The sequence below is a fragment of the Periophthalmus magnuspinnatus genome, chromosome 17 (assembly GCF_009829125.3).
Source record: "Periophthalmus magnuspinnatus isolate fPerMag1 chromosome 17, fPerMag1.2.pri, whole genome shotgun sequence".
Taxonomy (NCBI): domain Eukaryota; kingdom Metazoa; phylum Chordata; class Actinopteri; order Gobiiformes; family Gobiidae; genus Periophthalmus; species Periophthalmus magnuspinnatus.
Genome location: NC_047142.1, coordinates 30,135,765 through 30,153,637, shown reverse-complemented (window position 1 = coordinate 30,153,637; position 17,873 = coordinate 30,135,765). Strand labels below are relative to the sequence as shown.

The following is a 17,873-nucleotide window of genomic DNA, read 5'->3' as shown; positions in this document are numbered from 1 at the left end:
AACCCTTCTTACGTTAGCTGTAAGATTCTGTCCAGTGCTCCGCCCACAAGTCTACGTCACCCATGCTCCCACAATACACTACAACTTCACAAACCTGATGTGATGTACAGTAGTTTCATTAGTGGGATACATGTTCTGATAGTGCTCTGAAAGAGGAGTGACTTATTGTGAAGAGCAAAGAAATGGGAGAAAATACAGCAAATGCAGCATTTTGAAAACAATAAAAGGTAACACGGTGATATAAATGTAAATATGTTCTGTGTTAGCAGTTAATACCCCATAGAAGTAAAATGCCTCCTCTTTAATGACTGTTGACTGAAAAGTGGTCAAGTGCTTATTACATATTTTAGTGGTTGTCATATTTTTAGTACTTTATATTACGGCCAGTAGAAGGTTATAACTAGGACTTGACCAATATCGTATCTGGCTTTGAGAAGGTAGTATGTCTGTATGCATAATGTGAAATCCCCAGCATCTCAAAACAATCTTGGTGTGCCTCAGGGCTTGATACTAGGTCCATTGCTGTTCAGCGTGTGCATTAATGACTTGCCCCAAATTTGTCTAATGTAGTCTGTCAGATGTGTGCTGACGATGCTGCTTTGTATGTTCACTCTAAAAACAAAGGGCAAGCTACACAGAACCTGTCAGTTGCAGCTGCAGGAGTTTGTGAAAAGCAATTCAAACCAGAAAACAAGAGCAGGTTCTAGAGGTGACTGCTCTGTGCTGTTTAGGAAAGGTGCTTTTGAACAACTCCCTTTTGGAGCAAGTCAGACGTGGAACACACTGCTTGCTCATACACAAGAGCTCTCAACACTGGCAGCATTTTCAAAAGCTGTAAAACTGAGGTTGTTCAAGGGTCAAATATGTAAAATATGTTTAACTAAATTCTAATGAAGTGTTCTATAATTATATGTATAGTGAGTGTGTTGTGTGTTGTATATATATTGAGTGTGCTCTGTGTGTGGTGAATGTGTTGTATGTACAGTTTGTGTGTTGTGTACATGTGTATATATAGTGAGTGCTGATATGTTACATTTGCTTTTGTACAATTGTTCCTGCTCTTTTATCTGTCCTGTAGACTGTTTTACATCAACCTGTTGAGGGACTGAAGATGGGTAATTAGCCATTTTGACTATAATCTTTACATGTTTACATAATCATTTAAATGTTCATTAATATGTGCTGTCCCTTTACTAATACATACAAGGAAAATAGAAAAAAAAACATGGAAACCTGCCATGTACACTGTAAAGGTTAGAATGGTGGTACCTCATCCAAAACATACTTGGAGTTGTGCTTTGTTTCATTCACACATGTTTAAATGAGCTTTTATTATTAGTCTGTCTACATCTCCATAGCTCAAAATGCTCTGTTCCATCTTGTGATGTCATGTAGCTGTGGTTTTCAAGTTTACAGCTCCTTTTACCTTCAGTTGAGATTGGCTATTCCTATATTACCACATGACATCACAAGGTGGAACAGAGTGTTTTCCATTTGAGAGAAGAACTCAGCCTAAATATGCAGGGTTTATGTGTTAAACATATGTGAATGAAAGAAAACACAACTCACGGTTATGGATGGGACGATATACGATAATATCGCTAATCATGATAAAAAAGGTCCACAATTAAGCTTCATGGCATTTTTTAATAATTTGTGATCATTGCGCACGATTATAATCGCTTTTACGGCACCAGACTGTCTCATATTTGCAGTTTCAGTACAATGTTTAGATGTTAGTTTTGGTGTTTGCCCACAATGGGGCCTATGTCATAGCAATGACACTTGCTTCTGTGCCTATTGGGCAGCACAGTTATCACTGTCTGAACTCAACAATAAATAAAGTCTGATTCGTAACTCTCCACAGGAACGTGTCAGAGCGCGCCTCACCCGTGAGATGCTAAAATGTGCACATCTTATATTTTTACAATAGAATAGAATGCATTTATTGTCACTATACACATGTACAACACCATACACATGCACAGCGAGATTAAAAACAACTCACCCTTCAATACAGACAGACATGGGACACTACAACACAATATAAATAATATAATATAATATAATAATGGAAACTGCAGAATAAAACAACACCTTTCAGATGATAGAGAAATGAAGTCTAATCTCCAGCCGAGAGACATAGTCCCTCCAGTGTGTCCTGGGTCTTCCCTGGGGCCTCCTCCCGGTGGGACATGCCCAGAACACCTCCCTAGGGAGGCGTCCAGGAGGCAACCTGAGCAGATGCCCGAGCCACCTCAGATGGCTACTCACGACATGTAGGGGCAGTGGCTCTACTCCGAGCTCCTCCTGTGTGACCAAGCTCCTCACCCTATCCCTAAGGGTGCGCCCAGCCACCCTGCGGAGGAAACTCATGTCGGCTGCTTGTACCCACGATCTTGTCCTTTCGGTCATTACCCAAAGCTCATGACCATAGGTGAGGGTAGGAACAGAGATTGACCAGTAAATCGAGAGCTCTTCCTTCCGGCTCAGCTCCTTCTTTGCCACAACGGGCCGATACAGCGACCGTATCACTGCAGACGCTGCACCGATCTGCCTGTCAATCTCACGCTCCATCCTTCTCTCACTCGTGAACAGACCCCGAAATACTTGAACTCCTCCACTTGAGGCAAAGGCTCTCCACCCAAGCCACCTTTTTCCGGCCGAGAATCATGGCCTTGGATTTGGAGGAGCTGAATCTCAGATCCCAGCCGCTTCACACTCGGCTGCAAACTGCCCCAGTGCTTGCTGCAGGTCCTGGCTCGGTGAAGCATTTAAAGGGCCTATTACTCTATGGCTTCATAGAGTAATATGGGCCCTTTAAATACTGGAGAGTTGCACCGCTGCAGAAGCTGTAGATCCAAAAACCTGCACTACAATGACATCAAATATTTTAAATAAATGACATTAAAACATTTTAAGCTCTGAGCTGTTTATATATAACTTGTCCTTGTTTAAAATGAGACTAAATCATGAGTAAAGGTGCACTTTTTGGTTTTTGGTTTTATGTTAAACATTAATACTAATAGCAGTACTGTCCTGTACTTTTGCCGCCTTTAAAAACGTGAAACACTAAACTAGTTCATTTTAAACAATTTGCAGTGGTCCAAAGTTATTCCTCCATCCATCCATTTTCCTACGCTTATCCGGGGCAGGGTCACAGAGGCAGCAGTCTAAGCAGGGACAACTGGACAAAACCCAAACCCTACATTTTTCTGTTACTATGGATCACACCTGGACGACTGAGGGATTACACAAACTTAAAAGAAAAACATCAGAACAAGATGTAAAATCACTATCACACTTTACTACTTGTGTAGAAGCTTTTCCATGCCAAATGAATTATTTCAGTTGCCTAATTTGGAGTTATGGTTGGTGTTTAGGGCTGGGCAGGTCAGAATTCTATGGTTAATATCTCTAATTACTGGGCCTATCCACATGAAACAGACCTGGTTTAGACCTGGTTTAGTCTTAGTCATCTTCTGTCAGTGTAAATATACAAAAGTCAAATTATTTTTTTAACAATAGCTTAAAAAAGTGGTGCCATCATGCAGTCCCAAAGACGTGATTGTTTTCAGTTGAAAGGACTTTAACCCATAAAATCAATATGTCCAGTTTGTGGAAAACAAATAATCATGAGGTTAACAGATTAATATTTGTGGATCATAAATTTGGAGATTTCTTTCAAAAACTGTTTTCCCGAGTTACAAAAGGGCCTGCTCTCCATCTGAAAATAGAGGTGTCAGGTGTCGTCATGTGAATACTTCATATCAAGTATTTGTGCCTTTGAACATTTAGTGAATAGTCATTTTATTTTTTTATGTCCTGTGAAATGAACATTATTTTTAGACTATACACCTTAGAAAATATTTCACTTCTACTTCTTTAACATTTCACTTGTGTTGCAGAATTCTCTTAAGGCCTAATTGTTTTTTTTGTTTTTTGTTTTTTTTGTTTTATCTTTCTACCATGTTATAATATTTGTCTCTCTAAAACATGCCTGAAGCCATCATCCATACATGTTTTAGTATTTTAGCAATCTCTCCTGGCCCCTGTTCAAACTGTAAGATTCCGTACAAGGCTCCGTCTACAAGCCTACGTCATCTTTGCTCTCACCAATGGTTAGTTAGTATAATTTATGGAGAATTGTGGTGTGAATTCACAGTGAATTCTTCATTCACTCCACACTTGGTGGCGGTAAACTATTTTTGTAGACGCAGCTGCCGAGGGGGGGACTGGCAGAAGCAAGGCTGTCAATCTGTGCCATTAACATATTGTGTTGAGATGATGCTCTGAAGGGGGAGTGACTTATCACAGGTAGCAAAGGCAGGGGGGGCTCAGCGTTTTGGCAAATATAGCATGTTCAAAACAATACAAGGTCACATGGTGATCTGAAAGTTAATACCCCATAGAAGTAAAATAGCCCCTATGTAACTTCAGCCACTTGCTTGTTTCAATGGAAATATTATTGCTTTGGCTAAAATGTTCCACAGTATGTCCTTTAACTTGTCTGCATTGCTTTTGTTTAATTGTGGGTCTTTTTATTGCTAAAAATACTTCAGAAAACTTTGAGTGAGGTCACCTCTTCACAGATTTGACCAGTAACTCCTGTTGTCACTTGTTTGTCTGCCTGGGGATGGAGGAGTTTAATGCCATACTGAGATATAATTCCTAGCAAAACAATAACTTCTTAATGGAGATGCTCCTCTACAAAAGTTATATCATGCACCTTTAAACTTCTTATATTACGTTACATATTCTTTATTTAGGTTTTAAATGTGTTTTTATTTGTTGCTGTCTTTCAGATGACTTCTACAGGCTAATAATGTGTAATACAGGGGCACTTAAAATTTATATTGTTAAAATGCTGATTTCTGTTATAGTTGAGTTCTTGGGTCCAGTCACTAATAGAAATGATCAGGTTCAACATTTGTAAATTTACCATTTGGATATTTCATGGTAAAAATACAGTGTTATCAATGGGGAAATCTGGCTCTTGTCGCCCATGTGGAAGTATGACATTATCTGAATCTGAAAACCAACAATATTTAGTTTGAAATTGTTAATTGTTATGGCAGTGGTGCCTATTTGTCATCAATCCACAGATAGTTGTTTCCTTTAAACTCCACACCAAATCGTCTTCCCTGTTTAGGCACCAAAACATAACCAGTAGCGATCTTCATTGTGTTATAATATTGTTTACTGAAAGGCTGGTTGAACATGGGGTAATTAGACTATATTGTGTTTGAGCAGCAAAGACAAGCCCCTCTGCAATATTTAAAATGGAGTCAATGACCAAATAACATTAAGAATTAATTGCTACAGTCTTAGAGCGGACTGCTGCTTCTCTGTCCATAATCTATTATTCATAAACACTTGTACTGTTCTGGACCAAATAGACCACAGGCAGAGATGTGGGCCGGGGCAAATTAATCAGAGGAGCCAGATTTTTCATTACACCTGATTAGTTATTGTGCACATTATGTAACAGAATGAAATTACTGTGTGGGATGAATAGCTCAAGTTGTCCAATAAAAAGGTTAACTTACTTTTTAGCTATAGCAGCGTGGATGGAGGTTGGGTACATAGCACTTTCACTTCACAGCAAGACGCTCCTGGATTTGAACATTTGTTTCTTTCGATCCCAGTTTATTAACAGTTTATTCATGATATTGATTCTGCTTATTGTTACGTTGTTACGATACCAAAATATCAAACTCGATTTCGATACTAAGGAATAGCGTCAATACTGATTCTGAAAGCATGATGATAATAAAAAAAACTCTCTTTCCTTAGACAGTAGAATGTGATTTTCAATACTGTCTTTTCTATTCCCATGTGGCCTTATATCTGTGTAATCTCTCAGTTGTCCAGGTAGGTTCATAGTGGTCCATGGTGTATACTGGACTGTCTGCTTATACCTGATTCAGCTCAAGATCATTCTAAAGATCATTCTAAAGATCATTCTAAAGATCATTCAGGACATGTTCATTTCTGTGAATGGGACTTCAGTATTGATACTTAATCAAAATCTAGTTTTAGTATCGGTTAGTATCTGATTTTTGATACTTTGATAACCATAATACTGCTCTAAAAGAGTCTGTCTTTCTAGAAAATTACAAAAGGATTACAAAAGCCGACTTATACAATATATAAACACCAATATTTGGTGGTAACACTCATTATATTACCCAACCAATATTATAGCTCATACATTTAAAAATGATTGACATTACAGTTGTAAGGAAACCAAACTTTTTGTGAGAAATAAGTGGAGTTATATTTGGGTTTCATAGTCAGTTCATGTAAACTGCATGACTACATTTTAATAAAGAATTTAGGAGCTAACTAAACCTGAGAGTGCAGCTTCTGAGAGTTCCCATTTTACTGTGATTGGCTTAATCCACTCACTCAGCATGACAGAGGCTGACCAATAGGACTGTCTGTTTCCGTTTTACCATAAAACCATGTAACTGTATCACTAAAATGGCATATTGTCACAGGTATCCAATCTCAATAATAATAAAGACATTTACTCTATGTAGCACTTTTCTCATTCCAGATGCTGGTTAGATTAGATTTGTGTCACTCATCATTAGGCAAACATGGCTACAAACTACCTCTTTCCCAACTTTGGGTGGGGCAGGTCATCAAATTAATTAGATTAATCTGGGTTTTTAATAAATCAAGGTTTTGCAAAATTGCTAAAAGGTGAAATGATGGATTATTATGAAAGAAGCTTCCGACTGTCTCGCAGGTTTATTTTGCAATTACATTTCGATATGACAAATGTAATTAAAGGCAGTTTACAATTACTTAACATTTTTATTTGTACCATATGCTATGATTTAAGAGTTTCCCCTGTTTGAAACATTAGAAGTCACTGCTATGACAAAAAAACAAACAAAAAAAAAAAAAAACTGCTGCTCTGCCTGTACAATTGAAGTAAAACATAGGGCAAGGCAGGTTTATTTGTACAGCACAACTTGTACACAAAGTAATTCAAAGTGCTTTACAGAATAAGAAAGACTTTAAAACCAATCAGAACAGAAATAATCATCATGAAATGAATAATAAAAGAGAAGAGTGCAGAATAAAAAACATAATGATATTAAAAGTACAATTACTGCAGAGGACGATATGAGCATGTTTCAAAGTACGGCTCATTTTTTCCTTTTATCATTGACATTGCCCTTATTACTGTAAGATTTTAATGTAAATGTTATTCATTTCTGTAGTGTAATGGCTATTTTAACAACAACCCCAGAGAGGCTAGTGACAGTTAAATGAGCAGCTAATGGAGGTCCTAATAAAGCAATAAAACTGTAAAAGCTCAAATAAAATCTAAATTTATCCTTTCTTTTCTCTAGCCCTTGTTCTAATCTAATGTTGATTATATCTTATCACTTGCCACTCTCTTTTTAGACTTGGAAAATCTGTCATTGATTTAAATTGAACTTGTGTCACCTAAATCAATTATAGCATTAATGCAGCAGACAGATGATTAAAAAGATGTTATAATGTCAAAACTAAAGATGTAAATTATGTTTGGAAACTTAATAGATTAACAAAAGGCGCTAACTCTGCAATGGCTCCATCGCGCAATAGCCCCTGATTACATTTTACACAGCCTGTTTTGCATTTAAATGAAGCAAAACTCATTTCTCCTGTAGCCATGACACTGCAGCACTTTGAATGGGGATGGGAACAGAACACATGAATGTTTTAATACTAATAAAAACGACATGATTTGGCAATTAACGCCTTACTTAACCCATTGACCTCAGTGGGATTATGGGAGCCTGGTGGTGCAGAGCTGGTGTACGCCCAGTCAAGATGGAAATAGTGGGAATTAATCTATGACTGAAAATATGGATAATATGGATGGAGAAACTAGAGCATAAAATTGTATTATGGCTTTTAAATGGCAAAATATACAGTATTTTCATAGTATTAACCTTAGACTGTTTGGTTAGAAAATTGTACACATTCAAATTACTCTAAAAAAAACTATTTGAATTATGTTTCAATTGTGTTATTAAAAGAAAAAAAAACAACAAAAACTATTATTTTATTTAAAAGGTAATTAAAGTGTACATGACAGATTAGACTACACAGTTCATTAAAATGTAGTTAGCATCATGCTATTTACGGTTTTGTTAAAAATATTGTCTTGTTTTTCCTAGATTGGCAACTTTGGTTAAGTTTATGATTCCATAACTGTTATCTAGCAACTATACCATAAACAATGGCGAAAACTCATCTAAATTAGATGCTAGTTATGGTTTGAAGACTTAAAATACACAACAACATCTTTATTTTTATAAATTCATGTTGGAATTGTCAGAAATGTATGCTCCCTGCATGTATATTGTCTGTGTATTTTGGATGGATTTGATGAGTTGATGACGTCAGAAGAGGTATCTGGATTTGGAACTCAGGGCTAATTCCTGTCATTTTTAAACATTTTATTCAACAAATTCTTCACAAATAGCCACTTGACACGAATCTAACATACACTGCCTGGCCAAAAAAAGTCGTCACACACTCTAATATTTGGTTGTTCCACCTTTAGCTTTGATTACGTCACATTCACTGTGACATTGTTTCGATTTCGCTTCTGCAATGTCACAAGATTTATTTCCATCCAGTGTTGCATAAATTTTTCAACAAACTCTTGCATTGATGATGGTAGAGTCTGACCGCTGCACAAAGCCGCCTCCAGCACATCCCAAAGATTCTCAATGGGGTTAAGGTCTGGACTCTGTAGTGGACAATCCATGTGTGAAAATGATGTCTCATGCTCCTGAACCACTCTTTCACAATTTGAGCCCGATGAATCCTGACATTGTCATCTTGGTATATGCCCGTGTCATCAGGGAATAAAAAATCCACTGATGGAATAATCTGGTCATTCAGTATATTCAGGTGTCAGCTGACCTCATTCTTTGAGCACAGACTGTTGCTGAACCTAGACCTGACCAACTGCAGCAACCAACATATTTGCTTAGTTAAATCCAGGTGGAGACTTTTTTTTTTTGGCTAGGCAGTGTTTGATAAATATTTAGCACAGGTACTATCTACCAAACCAGGTCAAAATTTGAAAAACATGAAAAGCTGCCATATGCACTTTAAATCTTTTCAGTTTTAGTCCTGTCACATCATGGTGTTGACATGGCATTATAAACTCTATAAAATGAACATATCCATCATAGCAAGAGACAGACTGAAAAAAGAATATAGCAGTTTAATTTAGTACTAGAGCTTCTGCATGTCCGATCACAGCATTATGTTATTGACCTCATATTTCATTTTAATATATCATAGTTTACTCATATCATTTTGAATAAAGTGAAAGTGCGGTTGCTAGGTAACAGTTGTGGTATTACGTCTACGTATAGATGCAGTCAGGGTCTGAGGAAACCGCCACTAACATAAGGTATGAACACCACACCATTCATTTTAATGAAGAGGAGCTGCCCTGTCACCCACTGTTCAACAACTACAATAGGAAATGTAGAGGAGTTATATTGTGCCAGGTACAGACTCAAAGACATGGAAAAGAACAGTCCAACAGCTCAAATTAGTATATTCAAGAATGACAACCTTAGCTGCTTGATACATGCTACTGCGATGCTAGCGCTGCCTTAATCAGAATCAGAATCAGAATCAGAAGACTTTTATTGCCATAGTCTGTGAACACAGTTCACAAACTAGGAACTTGATACGGTGAAAAAGTGCAACATAAACACACTGAATAAATACAAATACAAATAAGAGCATGCACAAAGTTAAAAAGATATGCTTAAAAAAATCAAATGAAATACTTAAAGGGAAAAAATATGTACAATAGCAGCATCAGAACAACAGTGCATTACAACAGAACATTCTGTTTAGTGTTCCAGAGAAATGCTTGGTCAATGTCAACTATGACTAGAATACAATTGGTTGTGTTTAAAATAGGCACAATCCACCAGGAAATGTCTGAAAAGAGAGGCTTGAACAGCAGTTTCATTAGTGGGATGCATGCTGATTGTGTTCTGATAGGGTGCAGGGGAGTGACTTGGTATGGGGGCAGAGCTCAGAGAGTCAAACACGAAACAAACTTCTGTAACATATCAATACGTTGTTTTTGGAGAATATAGTGTTGTCAAAAATTTTCAAGTCAATGCGAAATTTGTTTGAGTGTCTCTCCTACAGCAGACTACACCCCCTACTATGACATGTTGCAGACTCTATTTACTTTACGATTTGCTACTACTACTACATGAACATGGTCAAATCCTACAGCTGTGGTTCTGACCAAGCTTAGCTCAAGATCTGGAAATGGTTCCCACTGCTACTGACAGGTGTAACCCAGAGACACTGAAGGATGGGTCAAATGCAGAGGGGGCAATAAAGTATACCTTAAACTTACTAATTGCTAACATTGAAATTTCTATTCAATTGCGATTAATTTTGTCACCCTATTCCAGTTGTGTGGCTCTAGAAAATTGCATAAGCTACACAATCACATTTGTTCATGACCTAGTATTGATTTTAAATCCTTGCCCCTTGTTTATAATAAGGTTAATCTCTCCCTGATATAGTCTTTCCCATAAACTTAATCCAATCTCGAGTCTTAACTCCTAAAGACAAAACGTTCTATCAGCATTTGGCCAGTGTTTTAAAATGTCCTCCGCTATCGACCATCTCTCAACCAAAAATGTAGCTCCTTGGCCCTTACACTAAGAACAGTCGTAATTAAGCACTAAAGTCTTGGTGTAATCTTGAGGATCTGCGGCAGTGGCCCATACATTCTGCTGTGAGCCCTTGCACAGTGGATCTACAGCTTTATTCCTGTTGTAAAATGTGATTGTGTAAACTGCCGCAGACTTAAACCTGTAAAGAAAGATAAAACTATGGTATTTCTTTCAAACACTTAGCTTTTGGCAGAGTGTGGGCAGCCAACCAAAACAGATCTGTTAAACTAAAGAGGGAGAGGAAAGAGCGCACACAACATGAGAATGGTATTATAGCTGTTGAAAATATAGAAAACATATCTGCAGCTTTTGTCCCGCTCATGACATGCTTTTGTAAACCTACATGCTAATTCTGCACCAGTTTATCTGTTTATTTTTGTACTCAATTAACCAAAACATAGTCAGCATCATTATATTTAAGAGTTTACTTATAAGCCTTGCATACAGTTTATTTTTTATTTTTTTATTTTGCTGAACTTATCATTTTACTTCCTGGTTAAAGTTCAGATTTTTGTTGTAAGACAGTGAGTTCTTGGGTCTTCTCCCTAATAAACATGATCAGGTTCAACATTTGTGAATTTAACTGTTGGATATTTCATCACTAAGTACAAAGTAATCAGGGAAAACTGGCTCTTTCCCCCCATCTGAGAGCATGACATCATCAAAATTGACATAGGTAGAAAGATTCAGTTTTAAAATTCACTGCTACTTCTTGTATTTTTGTACTTTTCAACTTTTTTCCACAAACTGCCAATGATTTCCACATGTACCATCCCACTACCAACCCAAGTAATAATTAAAAAACATGAAAACCTATCCAGTGCACTTCATGGCTTGTGGACATGTTTAAAATGTGAACTGAATCTGGATTTTAAAAATAAATTCTAAATCTAATCGCCATTGCAGTGCTCTCCGATTGACCCCCCTCTCTGTAACTGCTGCTGTCAGACTCTCATTTGGTCTTAAAATGTTTGGTTTAACCCGCTCTACATGATCCTGGTGTTTTTATTTCACAAAAATCAAGATATCAATATTAATAACAAACTAATCAGGTGCCTTCTGTCCCTGCAGTTGGTTCCCACCAGCGTTAGCAACAGGTTTGATTGAGGGCTATTGTGACACTTCGCTAAACTCACTGCTGATTGGCTCTTTGTGTGTGTACGATTGTGTGCGATTGACTTCATTTTGTTGCAATTGAACTCTGGATTTAGTTTAATATAGTGTTTAGTTTAATATAGTGTTTCTCAAACTGTGGTGCACAACCTCCTTCATTTAGAGTTCATTTTATCCACATTTTTGACCTCGCTTGGATCATTTCTTGTTTAAACTACAGTGGAAATAGTAGTCCACTTTTAGGCCTGGTTTAGCCCTGGATTAGACCTGGAATAGTCCTGTTATAGCCCTGGTCTAGTCCTGGATTAGACCAGGAATAGTCCTGTTATAGACCTGGTTTAGCCCTGGATTAGACCTGGAATAGTCCTGTTATAGACCTGGTTTAGCCCTGGATTAGACCTGGAATAGTCCTGTTATACCCCTGGTCTAGTCCTGGATTAGACCTGGAATAGTCCTGTTATAGACCTGGTTTAGTCCTGGATAGGACCTTGAATAGTCCTGTTATAGACCTGGTTTAGTCTTGGATTAGACCTGGAATAGTCCTGTTATAGACCTGGTTTAGATCTGGTGCTCCTCTGAAAGTCTAATCTTTTCTTTGGTGGTACTTTCTGTGAAAAGTTTGAGCGCCACTGGTTTGTCTTAATTAGAAAGGACAACGTACAGAGACATTAAACCCGTGAAGCAGATGTTCAACACCAGATTATAGCAGAATGGCGAGCTTCCATCTGTGGTCCCTGAGAGGGTGACACCGCACTACCTCAGTCCACTTTTATATACAGTCTATGGTTCGTACACAATGCAATCAGCCATATTAACCATTTACCAAGATGAAGGTTCAGTGAGACTACTTAATCAGGCATTACCAAACTTCATCTAATTAAATGATGCAATGAAACTCGAGAGCAGCAGTATCAAACCACCAAATCTGAAAGAGAAAATTGTCAAAGTGGCGCCTTTAAATGGTTTTGGCACCAAATTTGGCAGCTGGCGGTCGTGAGGAGAGCCTTTAATTTGATTGCTAAGGTAAGTATCCAATCGAGTTAGTTAAGTCGACTTGAGAGGAGCTCGCCAACAATGCGTTCCCTGATTGCCTCCACAGCTGCATGTAAAAATATCTGGCTTGTTTATCCTAGAAGCTCTTTTCAGCTCTCCTCGGAATTCATAATTGGGTTGGTAAACTCGTCTCTAATTCCTTGTTTTTGATTCATTTTGATGTTTTTCTGTTGTTGTTTTTTTTAGGTGAAAAAGGAGTCGGTGGTATCGTGTGTGCTGGATTCTGAAGCTGTGGCCTGGGACAGAGAGAAGAAGCAGATCCAACCGTTTCAGGTGCTCACCACAAGAAAGAGAAAGGTGAAGAAGTTTATTTAGGCTATAATCTAATGAGTAGCTTCACTTAAGGCAGAGGTGTCCGAACTTTTTTTCACTCAGGGCCATATATTGAAACATATGGAACAAATTACCATAGACTGCAAGACATTAAAGTGAATCTTTCACTGTGTTTCATTTGCAAACAGGTTGGACTGAGCCACCATACCTTTAAAAAGGCTTGGAACATTTATTTTAGGCCTGTAGCACATCAAAATGTTACATATTTTAGTTATTAGGGCAGATTTTTTTGTATTTTTAAGTCAAAAGTACTTGTTTTGTTCATTTGGGTTCATTTTTCTGCGCCATCTTGCCCCATCTACCGCATTCATATTAGGAAAGGTGGGTGATGGGTGAGACACACTTGTGCAACCTCGAGCCTGGAGCAGAAAAGCTGCTGCTCCGATGTGGAGTGTGTCCTGTGAGAAGCGACCCGCACTCAAACTCGGGTTCTCTTTGTGCATCACAGAACCAAAGTGCACCAGATCAGGCTCTGATCGTCTGGACTGTTAAACGCATGTGGATGAAGGAGCTATCCAGAGGCTCTGGCCTTTCATTTCCTTGTTTCATGTGTTAATGTTCAATGCAAAGGTCTGCTATTGTGCTTTAGGGCAGTGTTCACATAAGCCAGACTGATGTATCTACGCACAGTAAATCTACCGTGGTGAGATATAATACGCAAAACATTTTGTCTGTTTGTAATGTTTTATTTTTCCAGATAAGAATAATTTTGTATTTATTAAGTAATTATCATATGCATACTACAACTTCATGGCACAGTAGGAGAAAGGAGAGAGCTCTGATTGGCTGAGCGCAGGGAGTAGAACCAGACCTCCATATTTGCAAAGACCTGCGCTCCTTTAATGAGCCAAATCCATGTCTACTGTGTGCATCAAGATTGGCCCCTTTGTCTTTATATAATAAGATTTTGGTTTATGTGGATCTGCCAGTCCTGCCCTAAAGATTTAAAAGTGATGCCATGCATTGATAAATCCTATCTCAGTACTCACCAGCCCCAATCCCATGTAACTGGACATTCTCGAGGTGGTGTTGTTTGCTACAGGGATTATTTTTTCCGAAATTATCCTTTTTGGATGCAGTACAGAACTCGTTATTAGTAATTTAATTTGATTTAGTTTCAGCAAAATTATCAACATTTTCCCATCATTTATTAAGTATTGACTTGACAAGTATAATTTCTAACATACTTATTTTGAAAATGAGTTTCTAGCCAGTGTAGCGTTATTGTTTATGTATCTGCCCCACTGTATCCACCCATCTTCTAACAGAAGCCTTATCTGAATGTCCCTACTGTAGCAGACTGAGACTGAACTACACTCATGTGAAAGATGATTGAAATCTGTGGAGAGTCAAAAAGGTAGAGCGACCAAGATAATGAGGAGAGGAGACGAGATGAGGAACGAGGAGTGGAGACGAGGAAGAGGACAAAGAAACAAGGGTTAAAAAAAACAGGAGAGAAGGGACAGGAGAAGAGGACACACGGGAAGGGAATGAGACAAAAGATGGACCAAGGAGAGGAGACAAACAGGAGACGAAGAAGGGAACAGGGACTTGAAAAAGAGGAGAGGAGATGGGGAGACAGGCAGACAGGCAGATAAGAACAGAGGAGATGAGAAAAGAGACGAGGACAGAATAGATGAGCAAATGAGGAAAGGAGAGGAGATGAAAAGGAAACAAGGACGAAGAAAAGGAGAGATGAGGAAAAAAAGAGGAGAGCAGGAGACAAGGGCATAGGAGACAAGGAAAGAGATGAGGAAGAGAGGAAGGGAACAAGGATTTGAAAAAGAGAAGAGGGACAAAGAAGAGGAGAGGACATGAGAAGGGAGACAATAATAGAACAAGGACTCCTAAAAAGAGAGATGGGGGACAAGGAAGGAGAAGAGCTGAGGAAAGGAGACAAGGGTGGAGACAAAGAGAGAAGTAAGGAAGTACATCTAACTCTCAAAAAAGAAGAGAGGAAATCCGGAGTGGAGACAAGGGAGAAGAGAATGAGGACTTGAAAGGAGGAGACGAGGAGGTGATGAGAAAGGAGCTGAGAAAGGAGCCAAACAGTGGTAGTAGATGAGAGAAATAAAGAAATTAAGACTTGAAAAAGAAGAGGAGAAACGAGATGAGGTGGAGAGGAGAGAGGAGGTGAGAAAATAGAAGTTGACAAAGGAGAGAAGAGACAAAGAAAGTAAACAAGGATTTCAAAAAATAGGGATGAAACGAGGGAGGAGGCGATGGAGAGAGGAGACAAAAGGTATTCGAAAAAGACGAGAGGGAATCGTGAAAGGAGACAAGCGGAGGAGACAAGGAAGAAGAGGACAAGGACTCGAATAAGAGGAGATAAGGAGACAAGGAGAAAGAGGAAAGTAAGACAGAAAAGAGAGAGTAGATGAGACAAATAAAGGAACAAGGACTTGGAAGGAGAGGAGAGGAGACAAGGAGAGGGGAAACGAGGAAGGAGACAAAAGAGAAGATGAGGAGACGAGGAAACGTTGAAAGGAAATAACAAGACGCTAGACATTGGGAGCCAGTGGAGGGACAGATAATAGAACAGAATGATCCCGAAGATGGATAAGTAGAGACAGAGCGGTCAGATGGATGGAGGCTGGAGACGAGGGCAGATTACAAATGTCACACAGGACCTGATTGAAATAACTGCTTCTCTGGGTCAAACCAATCACACTAAAAAAAATCTGAATTATAGAGCTAATCTTGTATAAGTTTGATTCGAGTCTTCAAATACTTCTGTCTTTCTAAAATAACTCAGCATTACATAGATCAGGTTGTTTGCAGCACAGTAATGGATGGTAATCGTAGCCTATATTTTACAGGCATTTTCCTATGACCATTTGTTTCACCAATAACAGTGTTGGTCCGGCCCTCTGCCTCATGCCTGGGTTTGAATATGACCCTTAAGGAAAAAATAGTTACCAGGAATAAAAATGGAATTGTGATCTGATCCCTTTATCGATCGGCTATTCTGGTGATGGTGTCACGTCGGTGTTTTTCTAATGCAGCTCTATGAACAAACACAGAAACTCCACATGTATTTAGTTTAGTAAGCGACAGCCAATCACAGCAAACTTTCAACTCAAACATGTGTGAATGAAACAAAACACAACTCCAGGGCTGTTTTTGAGGAGGTAACAACATTATAACATGGGTAAAAGTTCAGCACAAATCAGCATTTTAAAAGATTCTATGTTATTTTGTGAACTATAGTGAGATCTTGGGTCTAGTCACTCATAGAAATCATCAGGTTCAACACCAAACAGACAGAAAGAACATGCAAACTCCACACGGACACAGATAGAACATGCAAACTCCACATGGACACAGATAGAACATGCAAACTCAACACGGACACAGGTAGAACATGCAAACTCAACACGGACACAGGTAGAACATGCAAACTCCACACGGACACAGAAGGAACATGCAAACTCCACACAGACACAGGGTGAACATGCAAACACCACACAGACACAGAGGGAACATACAAAGTCCAGACAGACACAAGGAGAACATTCAAACTCCACACAGACAGAGAACATGCAAACTCCACACAGAGAACATGCAAACTCCACATGGACACAGGGTGAACATGCAAACACCACACAGACACAGAGGGAACATACAAAGTCCAGACAGACACAAGGAGAACATTCAAACTCCACACAGACACGAGGAGAACATTCAAACTCCACACAGACACAGGGAGAACATGCAAACTCCACACGGACACAGGGTGAACATGCAAACACCACACAGACACAGGGTGAACATGCAAACACCACACGGACACAGGGTGAAAATGCAAACACCACATGGACACAGGGGAAAAACATGCAAAGTCCAGACAGACACAGGGGAAAAACATGCAAACTCCACACAGACACAGAGAACATGAAAACTCCACACAGACAGAGAGAACATGCAAACTCAACACAGACAGAGAGAACATGCAAACTCCACACAGACACAGGGTGAACATGCAGACACCACACACACAAGAAGGACATGCAAACATCACATACACACAGAGAGCACATGCAAAATCCTCACAGACACATTGAGAGCATGCAAAATCCTCACAGACACATTGAGAGCATGCAAACACCACACAGACACAGGGAGAACATGCAAACACCACAGAGACACAGAGAGAGCATGCAAACTCCACACAGAAAGGCCTGAGTGACCCAGTAATAGAACCTGTAACCTTCTAGTTACAGGTCTCGCGTCTCAGCCTCCAGGTAATGCACAGTGTAATCAATAGAGAAAAGTGGCCCTTGCCCCGTCTGGGACTATGACATCATCACATTCTAGGGTCTGAAAACCTCCAATGGGCACAAGCGGAAGAGTTTAGAAAACAAACTATTTCTACAGTACCATTAGCTGCCTCACCAAATTGCAATTGTACCTTAAGGGGAACACTGTGATATAATGGATATTAGGTTTGTATTTTTCCTAACACAGAAAACGTTCCTGTCGCTATGCTAACAGTGTTTCTCTATTAGCAGAAAACCTTTGAACCAAACCAATAACAATAATTAGCCCGGTCTGCTTTCCCTCTGCTCTCCTGACCACTCCAAAATGAGACGTAGAATGGAAACGTGAGCTTAGACTAGGGACATTCACAGC

At 39.0% G+C, this 17,873-nt stretch overlaps 1 protein-coding gene across 1 annotated transcript in view; it reads left to right on the top strand.

The window, feature by feature from the left end:
- lig1 (ligase I, DNA, ATP-dependent) overlaps positions 1-17,873 on the top strand; it is a 121,383-nt gene that overhangs the window by 58,670 nt on the left and 44,840 nt on the right. The window contains exon 19 of the mRNA XM_055228472.1: positions 13,095-13,205. Within this exon, the coding sequence (XP_055084447.1) occupies positions 13,095-13,205 (111 nt within the window). The remainder of the gene's footprint in view (positions 1-13,094; positions 13,206-17,873) is intronic.